Source organism: Vigna unguiculata, chromosome 2 (genome assembly GCF_037176805.1).
Source record: "Vigna unguiculata cultivar grain cowpea cultivar isolate G323 ecotype 2 chromosome 2, ASM3717680v1, whole genome shotgun sequence".
NCBI classification, from domain to species: domain Eukaryota; kingdom Viridiplantae; phylum Streptophyta; class Magnoliopsida; order Fabales; family Fabaceae; genus Vigna; species Vigna unguiculata.
This window is the reverse complement of record NC_140793.1, coordinates 20,534,621-20,545,264: the sequence shown is the minus strand read 5'-3', so window position 1 is coordinate 20,545,264 and position 10,644 is coordinate 20,534,621. Positions and strand designations below refer to the sequence as shown.

Below are 10,644 nucleotides of genomic sequence, written 5' to 3'. Positions count from 1 at the left end.
GTGTAGAATAAAATAGAGTTTTCTTACACCAAGTTTCTTTCAGAAATTAGAAAAAAAAAAGTATTTTTTAATTGATATAATATGTTAAATGAAAGTTAAAGGGTATAGTATATTAATTTATAGATTTGAAATAATGCAACAACGTATATACAAAGGAGAATTTAAGGGTTTAAGTCTTAATAATAGGTGTTGACAGTGAAACTTTAATCTATGAAAAAAGACGGTGATGTAATTATAAAAAGTGCAGTAGAACTGTGTTTTGGTTCAACATTTTGTCTCTTTATATTATTTTAATATAATATATATAAGTTAAAATATGTTGTAGGTTTTTTTTTCAATGTTGTTGCTGTTTTTCTTTTATATAGCAATGTTGCTGCTATTTATTTATTTAAAATGTTGTTGTTCATTTATTTTCAATATTGCTGCTGCTGTTTATTTATTTTCAATGTTGTTGTCAATTTAAATGTCTTGTTATTTGTGAATCTATGAAGAATCTCTTGATAATGGTATGTGTGGCTAAATTCAAGGGTGCAAATTGACAATGTATGGGTATTAAAACATGATTGATGCATATGATTGGTGATGATGTAATTTGAGGTATGTTGAAAGGTAAAAATATGCAATTTGGTATTTTGAAGATGTACATGTGATGATTGGGGTGGTAAAAACATGGATTATGCAATAATTAAACTAGTAAAATTGCATATTTGTGTAGTGCTTGGGGGTGTGGATTGGACCGCCAGACGATAGCTATCAACAAAGGGTTTGGGAGCATGTGGCGCCTGGCGATGAGTCGAGACTACTAGGCGGTCTACGCTCGGATTTTGCTTAGCGGCGCTTAGGCAGCGACAGGCGATAGCACAAAGGGCAGGGTGCTCTTTTGCTTGCGTTTTATGTGTTTTGAGATGTTGAACTTGGACCAGGAGATGTTTGACTATGTCACGAGCGGGTAAGTTCGTAACTGGTGGTGAACACGTGATTAATATTTGTAGGGAGGTTCATATTAATGATGCTCTCATGTGAGGACACGAGCGGGAAGGTTTGTATGTTCTGTGCTCACACTTGAGGGCTGTTGCGAGCGAGGAGGTTCATAGGTGGATGGATCACGCGTGTTGGACTACGAGCGGGGAGATTCGTAGAGTTGGATTACAAGCGGGGAGGTTCGTAGAGGTTGGACCACGAGAAGGGAGGTTCGTGGAAGCATGAGATATCTTAGGTCCATGATCAAGTATTTGTATAGAGTGCCTAGGGTAGTAGTTTCATTTGTATAATGAGACGATGATCAGAAAACCTTGGAGTAGTACGGATTTAAGAATAAGCATTGAATTGAACAAAGTAGCTTGGGTGAATCTCTATATTATTAATTTGCATGTTTATATTGTTATGAGTTCACCCTTTCTTTTTGTGTTTGGTGGTGATCGTGTGACTTGTCACACGTGAGGAGATGAAGTTCTAAGTGACGTTGGAGATGCGAAGATACAGAGAGAGGACCACTATGGACGTTTTATTATAACTATCTATGATTGTAGTAGTATTTATTTCTAGCCGGTTTGGAACTTGTATAACTATTATGGATTTGTTCAATTGAATTTAAGCGTATTGAACAAGTTTTCAAATTTTCCTGCGTTTGGGGAATAGTAACTTATGACGATTCGTGTTTTCATTATAAATTATTTATTCTATTAAGTAATTTCCAGCAAGCACATTACATGTGGTGTAAGTTGTGAAAGCAACATGATCTATGTTGGCGTGTGCAGGTGAGTCACGAAGCAACATTCCACAAACATGCATTTGAGTCATTGAAAACTTGTTAAATTTATAATAAAACAAAAAGACCCTTACTTTTATTGAATACACTGTGGAATACGAGAGTGGTGTTAGAGAAACATTCCTAAGATAGTGTTCTAGTAGACCCAATAGTCACACATTGCTTAGGAGTTGAGGTCAAGTGCAGTTTAAACATTCCTTCCTTCCTCTACCCTTTGAGGTACCTTTTAAGGACAAAACTGTGATAGAGCTTCACGTTCCAAAGCAGACAATACCTAAAAAATGAGATGGTTGTTCCTAACGATGATGTCGGACTTGCGGTCAAAACACACAAGAAAGCATTATTCAAGACAAAAGAAAGAGACAAAGATGAGGCTAACATGGGCTTTTGTGTTGAGTGTTGCAACTATGTTGGTGGTTGGGAATGGAGAATCATTAGTGAAGCCATTAGTGAAGATAGTAAAGATAGTGAAGGGGGTGAAGGTATGTGACAAAGGGTAGGAATGCTTACTACATCAGAATCATCGTCAAGGTCAAAGTGTAGAGTATCATACCATGCCTCTAACAAGCAGTGTGGGAAATGCATGCACAAGCATCAACCATGCACAAGCAGCATTCATGCACAATTAGTGTGGGAAATGAAAACTCACGAAGGAGGTTGTATGACTGAGTCAACTCGATGGGAATCGTCCATAGAGTAAGTTTGAAGGTTTTTTCCACAATGAGGCTTTGTAAGCTGCAAACTCATGAAGGAGGTTGTAGGACTAAGTCAACTCGATGGGAATCGTCCATAGAGTAAGTTTGACCTTGTGTTTGGATGGAGCATTTCAACAATGCTTAGAAATTGAAATACTTTGCATTTGAATTTCTTGCAATTAAATTCCATTCATTTTTTTAAATAATTTGTTTGTATAAGGAAATTAAAATACCTTACATTTCAATTTCTTGTTTGGAAAAAATATTTGAATTTATTGTGAGATAAAATTTAATTTTAACAATATTTATTTTAGGCTTAATTATGTTTTGAGTTCATGATAAATTTGGAAACCCGAAGATAAAGAAGGGCCCGACGGCATGGACGGGTCTGACGACCCAGACGGGCCCGTCTGGGTCGTCGAACCCGTCTGGATCATCGAGCCCATTCGGGTCGTCGAACCCGTCTTGGTCGTCGAACCCGTTCCATCCGTCTTGGTCGTCGAGCTTGCCCATCCTATCTAGGTCGTCATACCTGTTTGACAACTCTACCAGAGAGTCTAGAATGTGAGGTTGAGTGAGATTAATTTCAAATTCCACCTATTTTGAGGGTATTTGAATTTCTACTAATTTAGCTAATTGAAATCCTTCAAAAAAATGCTTGCATTTGAAATGCTTTTTAATATGTATATCCAAACAAAACATTTCATTATAAAGAAATCTAAATTCTTCAAAAAAATGAATTGCTTCATTAAAATATTCTATCCAAACATACTCTGACCTTGCGTTTGGATAAAGTATTTCAACAATGCTGAGAAATTGAAATGCATTGTATTTGAATTGCTTACAATTAAATTCCCTTCATTTTCTAAACAACTTGTTTGGATAAAGAAATTAAAATATCTTACATTTCAATTTCTTGTTTGGATAAAAATAATTGAATTTCTTGTGAGATAAAATTTCAATTTAAAAATATTTGTTTTAGGCTTAATTATTTTTTGAGTTCATGATAAATTTGGAAACGGGCTTGACGACCCAGATGGGTCAGGCTGACCCGACGACTTAGCCAGGTCGGAAAACCCAAACGGTCTAGGTTGGGTCAGCTCGATGATCCAGACAAGCTTGATCAGCCTGACAGCCCATACGGGCCGATCATGGTCGTCAAGTTTGTCAACCTAGTCTAACTCAACTCGTCTAAGTCGTTGGACCAACTTGGACCCACTAGATTGTCGGGCCCACCCGACCTATCTAGGTTGTCAAGCCCGCCGACCCATCTAGGTTGTTGGGCCTATATGTGTCATCGAACACACCCGACAAGTCTGTGTTGTTGGGCCGACCCAAACTGGTAAGGTCGTTGGGCCGATCGGTATCGTCCAGGTTGTCGGACCGGTTGAGCCCGTCTAGGTTATCGGGTCGGTTAGGCCCGACTATGTCATCGGGTCGATCAGTTTTGTCAGGTCAACAAGTCGGTCGGATCGTTAGGCCTACTTAACACATATGGGTCGTAAGACCTACCCGACACCTCTAGGTCGTCTGGCCCGCCAAACCCGTTTGGGTTGTCGGGCTCGTCTGTCCTGCATAGGCCATTGGACACGCTCACATGTTTGGGTTGTCAAGCCCGCCCGACTCGTATGTGTCATCAGGTCACCTCGGTCCGTTTGGGTCGTCAGGCCTGCTCGACCCATTTGTGTTGTTAGGTTGGTCTGATCTGTATGGAGTGTCTAGTTAGCCCAGCCTATCATGGTTGTCGGGTTTGCCAGGTCCGTTTCAGGTTGAGTCAAGAGTGTGTTTGGATAGAGTATTTTAATGAAGCAATTCATTTTTTTTAAGAATTTAGATTTCTTTGTAATGAAATGCTTTGTTTGGATAGAGAAATTAAAAAGCATTTCAAATGCAAGCATTTTTTTTTTTGAAGGATTTCAATTAGCTAAATTAGTAGAAATTCAAATACCCTCAAAATATGTGGAATTTGAAATTCTTCTCACTCAACCTCACATTCTAGACAATCTGGACGGGCATGACGACTCAGACATACCCGACGACCCGGACGGGCCTGACGAACCGGACAGGCCCGATGACCCGGACGGGCCCGAAGACCCGAACAAGCCCGACAAACCAAACGGCCTGACAACCCGAATGGGCCCGACGACCCAGACGGGCCAGACGAACCGGACGGGTCCGACGACCCAAACAGGCTCGATGACCCAGACAGGTCTGACGAACCAAATGGGCCCGACGATCCAAACAGACCCGATGACCCGGATGGGCCTGACCTAGACAGGCCATACAACCAGGACGAGCCCAATGACCTGGACAAACCCGACGACCCAAACAAGCATGACGACCCAAACTAACCCTTCCAAATCATTGGGCCCGACAACCTGGACGAGCCCGACGACTCGAACGTGCCCGATGACCGGGAAGTGCGGGACAACGCGAACAGGCCCGACAACCCGGAAGTGCGGGACAACGAATACTGACCCGACAACCCGAAAGAGCCTGACAACCCAGACGGGCCCGATGACCCAGACGGGCCCAACGACCCGGACGGGTCCGACGACCCAAACGGGCCCGACGACTCATATGGGCCAGACTATCCGGACGGTCCCGACGACCCGGACGGACCTTACGGTTTGAATGGGCCCGTACGAGTTGTCGGGCCTATTCAAGTCGTCGAATGTGTCCAAATCGTTGGGCCCATCCGAGTTGTCGGGCTTGTCCGAGTCCTCGGGCCCATCCTAGTCATCGGACCCGTCCAGGTCTTCGGGCCCGTCTGGGTTTACGGGCCCGTCCAGTCGTCGAACATGTCCGGGTATTCCGCCCCATCTGGATTGTCGGGCTCATCTAGTTCGTCGGGCCCGTCCAGGTCGTCGGACCCATCTTGATCGTCGGGCCCGTTCGGGTCGTCGGACCCGTCTGGAGCATTGGGCCAATGACCTAGACGGGTTGGACCGGGCCATATTAACGAACTTGACGGTACAATCGTGCAGTATGGGCCATTAGGCCTCTAGATCATCGGCCACCCAGCCTGTCTGGACTTCCCAATCGGTCCAGCTCGGGTGGGTCGTCGAGTCTAACCAATCTGGTTGCGTAGTTGGGTCTGCCCGACTCATATGGGTTGTCGAGCATGTTTCCAAATTTATCATGAATTCAAAACATAATTAAGCGTAAAATAAGTATTGTTAAAATTAAATTTTATCTCACAATAAATTCAATTTGTTTTTTCCAAACAAGAAATTGAAATGTCAGGTATTTTAATGTCCTTATCCAAACAAGTTATTTAAAAAATGAATAGAATTTAATTACAAACAATTCAAATACAAAGCATTTCAATTTCTAAGCATTGTTGAAATGCTCCATCCAAACATAATATTAGAGTGTGTTTGGATAGAGTATTTTAATGAAGTAATTCATTTTTTTGAAGAATTTAGATTGCTTTGTAATGAAATGCTTTGTTTGGATACAGAAATTAAAAAACATTTCAAATGCAAGCATTTTTTTGAGGGATTTCAATTAGCTAAATTAGTAGAAATTCAAATACCCTCAAAATAGGTGGAATTTGAAATTCTTCTCACTCAACCTCACATTCAAGACTCTTTAGTAGGACCGATGACACAAACGGGGCCAACGACCCGAATGGGCTCGACGATCCAGATGGGCCCGACGACCTAAACGGGCCTGATGACCCAGATGGGTCCGACAACTTGAATGGGCTCGATGATCCAGACAGGCTCGTTCGTCGACCCGAACGGGCCCGACAACCCAGATGGGCCTTACGACCAGAACGGGCCCAACAACTCAGACGAGGCAGACTATCTGGACAAGACCAATGATCTAACGGGCCCGAAAATCCAAACGGGTCCGACGACCTGAACGGGCCTGACGATTCAGAGGGGCCTGACGATTCGGATTAGCCTGACGACCCGGACGGGCCCTATGACACGGACTGCCTGATGACCCGAACGAGCCCTTCCAAAACTTCGAGCCCGACGACCCGAACGGGCTTGACAACCTGGACGGGTCCAACGACCTAGACAACCCCAACAGCCCTTCCAAACCGTCAAGCCCGACAACCCAAACGGGCAGGACGGTTTGGAAGGCCCGTCCGAGTTGTCGGACCCGTTCATGTCGTCGGGTTTCCAAATTTATCATGAACTCAAAACATAATTATGCCTAAAATAAATATTGTTAAAATTAAATTTTATCTCACAATAAATTCAAATTTTTTTTCCAAACAAGAAATTGAAATGTAAGGTATTTTAATTTCCTTATCCAAACAAATAATTTAAAAAATGAATGGAATTTAATTGCAAGCAATTTTAATGCAAAGCATTTCAATTTCTAAACATTGTTGAAATGCTCCATCCAAACACAATGGTTAGGGTATTTGAATTCCTTCTAATTTAGCTAATTGAAATACTTTGAAAAAATGCATGCATTTTAAATGCTTTTTAATTTCTCTATCCAAACAAAGTATTTCAGTACAAAGAATTTCAAATTGTCCAAATAAATAAATTACCCTCTTGAATTGCCTCGTCCAAACACATCATGAAGGTTTTTTCCACAATGAGGCTTTGTAAGCTAGGAGTGAGACCCTAGAAGAACCCATTGGAGGTGGAGGTTCCGCCATAGAGAGATCGTAGATGAGGAACACATTGGCACTTCACCTTACGCCCTTCTACCAGGTTCGACATTGTTGGACTGTAATTGCTCCATGGAAATTCTTTATATATTCTCCCCAATCTCCGAGACAAACGAAAAGTTGGACAAAGACCGGCTGACATCAAACAAGCCGCGAAGACAACGAGGTGGTTGAGGGAAGCAAGAGAAACATAGGTGAGGGTGTATGGAAAGAGTTGTTTCTTATTCCAATATTCCAACATTATGTATTCATGTTCCGGATTAGAAAATATTTTTAGATTGGAACGTATTCTGAATGTTCAAACTGAAACTCAAGAATGATTATGGGATTGGTCAATTCAAAATACGTTACCGAATCTGAAATTATATTTCATATTGTCCGATTCGAAACTCGTGTAATTTCGGATCTGGTAATATATTTTGGATTGTATATTTCGATAAACATATATGTGTTGTGTGTTTTGTGAAAGGAGAGTTGTGGACACGGAGCAATGTGGCGGCTTTGAAGAGAAAGTAATTGGAGTTTTTAGGCTTTTTTGTAAATCTGGGTCATTTTGACCAATAATTTGTAAATATGGGTCCTTTGAAAATTTTTTTGTAAATCTGGGTCATGTCGTCAGAGAGGAGGACGACATTCAAGAAGAAGTTGTCTTCCCAAAGGCCGGTTTCCTTTTTTTTTTTTAAATCGAAGTCGCTATGCGGGAGACCGGTTTCTGCACTGAAGTCGTCAGGCAGAAGACCGGTTTCAGGGTTTTTTTTTTTAACGTTGCATTTTATTTTATTTTTTAAAAATTTTCAGTTTTTTTTTAACCTTATTTTACACAATTTTCTTAAGAGTAGTTATTACATTTAATTTATTGGGAATTAATTTTGTTATTGGTAAAATAAAGTAATTTTAAAAAATACACAAATAACATAATTTAAATGCGCAACCTAAATGATACGTAATAAAAATAACAGAATAAAAATTACATAATAAAAGTAACAAAATAAAAATTACATAATAAAAATAACAGAATAAAAATTACATAACAAAAATAACACAATAAAAATTACATAATAAAATTACTGACGATAGGGACAGTTGCCCCTATGATGTCCTTCATTTCTACAATATGAACATTTGCTTCGTCTATTTGGATTTGGTTCATCCATCTCATTATGGATTCTATTAGTTGGTGGTCTTCCCCTTACCCTACGGCGCATGTTTGGGTCTGGAATGAAATTTGGTCCAGTGTATGGTGACCAATATTCTTTATTCCTAACCAGATGAAAATGTATTTCATATGTTTTATTGATGTTGTAGAGGCTATAAACTGGATGGATGTATGAGGTTAGGTCTATATGCGAGAAAGAGCAAACAACTATTACGTGATGACAAGGCAGTCGAAGAGCTTGAAAATGACCACAATCACACCACCAATCATTTAATCTAACTGTAAAAGACATTGGTAGGCGGTGATCATGTGGAGAAAACATCTCTTGAACTTGAAATTCATTATTTTCTCTTGAGTATCGACGAACTTGACACATTCCCGCTTGTTGTTGATTTTTTCTAATGATAGCATTAATTTCCTCTGTATATTGGTGGCATGCTCGTAACATGGAGTCTGCCTTAACCCCACTCTCAACAAACCATGTTGCGGTCCTTTCAAATGTTGCCTTAATTAGAGCACAAATTGGTAATGAACAAGCTCTTTTTAAAATAGAATTCATACATTATGCCAGGTTTGTTGTCATGTGCCCAAATCTACTACCTCCATTGTAGGCCTGAGTCCATTTTTGTAGTGGTATCCTGTCAATCCAAGATGCCACTTCTGGTGAATAGGATCTCAAAGCTGCCAATTTAGCATCCAATATGGGTTGTTTCACCTTGTAAGCTATAAAAATACAATTATATTAGTTAGTTTAATTATTGAATGTGGTGAATGAAAGAAAAAAATTATGACCTATATTCTTTAACCGGTTCTTCAATTCGTGATTCTTGAACTTTTTGTTGAAATTTGAAGCAATATGACGTATGTAGTATACTGATTGCAGTCTATCTGCTTCCCATTGTACTTCTTCAGATTGTAGGGTTGCCAATATGCCTTTCCCCCTATCTGTTATCAAGCAGAGGTTTGATTGTGGTGTAACATGCTCCCTTAAGAGTTGAAAAAAAACATATTAAGACCTCCTTTGTTTCTCCTTCCACTATTGCGAAGGCTAAAGGGAATATGTTACGTGACCCATCTTGAGCTAGTGTTGTTAGCAATGTCCCTTGATATCTTTCTGTCAAAAATGTCCCATCTACTTGGACAACTGGCTTGCAATAGTTAAACCCTTGGATGCATGGTCCAAAAGACCAAAATACGCGTTCCATAATATAGCAAGAAGGGTCAGGTTGGCCACTTACTTGTACAGGAGATCCAGTGCATTGAATTATTGTGCCGGGATTGCTTTGTTGTACAGCTTCATACCACCTGGGAAGTTCATTGTAAGACTCTTCCCAATCTCCGAACTCCTTAGCAAGCGCTTTTTGCTTACCATTCCAGGCTTTGTCATATGAAACTGAATATCCCAAACGATTTTTAATTTCAGCTACCAAACTTTTGATAGGTATAGAAGGATTTTCCTTTATAGAGTTCATCACAATAGAAGCAATTTGGTTGGAATCAAGGTTGACATGATCTGCAGATTGCATGATTGACAAACAGGTGTGTGATCTGTCAATCTTTCTAATTTCCCAATTCAAACTTTGCTTGCTATAAGCAGCCCGTAAACACCTAGGTGTCATCCCACCACCGATGGTGATAAGAGGGAACTTAATTAGAGTTTCTTGGTTAAACTCTACTTTCCAACAGCTTCCACCGAATGCAAACAATGAGGTTATTGCTCAATATGCGAGAGCGTACATTCTCACATTGATTGGAAGCATTTTAATGCCAGACACGTCTGCAACTAGAGTACATGTCATGTATCTACTTAGGCTAGCTGACTTAAATGTAGTCAGGAATTATAGTTGGGGGTCTGCAGTTTTATTATTTTCTAGTAACTAAATTATTGTATTTTAATTTTTAATCAATTTAAAAATATATTAATGTTTATTTTTATTTTTATTTTTATTTATTATATTTATTGTGAAAAAAAAATTCAAAATGAAGTTGTCATCTCTAAAGACGACTTCACAACGCGCCAAACGAAAACCATTACCCTACCTAACGACTTTGTTTTTAAAAAATAAATAAATAAATAAACCGTTACCATGGAGGACGACTTCAGTCTCAAAATCGTCCTCCCTCCTAACGACATAACCCACTTTCGCAAAAAAAAAAATTAAGGGACCCTTTTTTACAAATTCCAGTAAAAGGGAACCCCAATATACAAAAAAGCCTAGTTTTTAATTTGAGTGAAGGTGAAAGAGGAATAATAAAAGTTAGGGGGTGCATGAAGAGAAAAAGTAATTGCAAGAAGAAATGGCCTTGAAAATGAGAGGAAGACACCAATAACTGTTATTAGGCTGAAAAGACCGACTGTATTTCTTTTTTTTAAAAAGAAAACTGA

The 10,644-nt window shown here is 39.9% G+C and overlaps 1 protein-coding gene across 1 annotated transcript; it reads right to left on the bottom strand.

The window, feature by feature from the left end:
• Positions 1–5,239: 5,239 nt before the first annotated feature.
• LOC114174530 (uncharacterized) lies at positions 5,240–9,730 on the bottom strand. The gene is made up of 4 exons (XM_028059366.2): positions 9,252–9,730; positions 9,051–9,220; positions 8,859–8,981; positions 5,240–5,397 (listed from the first exon to the last, which is right to left on the bottom strand). The coding sequence occupies exons 1-4, from the start codon at positions 9,728–9,730 to the stop codon at positions 5,240–5,242; spliced, it is 930 nt and encodes a 309-aa protein (XP_027915167.2).
• Positions 9,731–10,644: the final 914 nt, after the last annotated feature.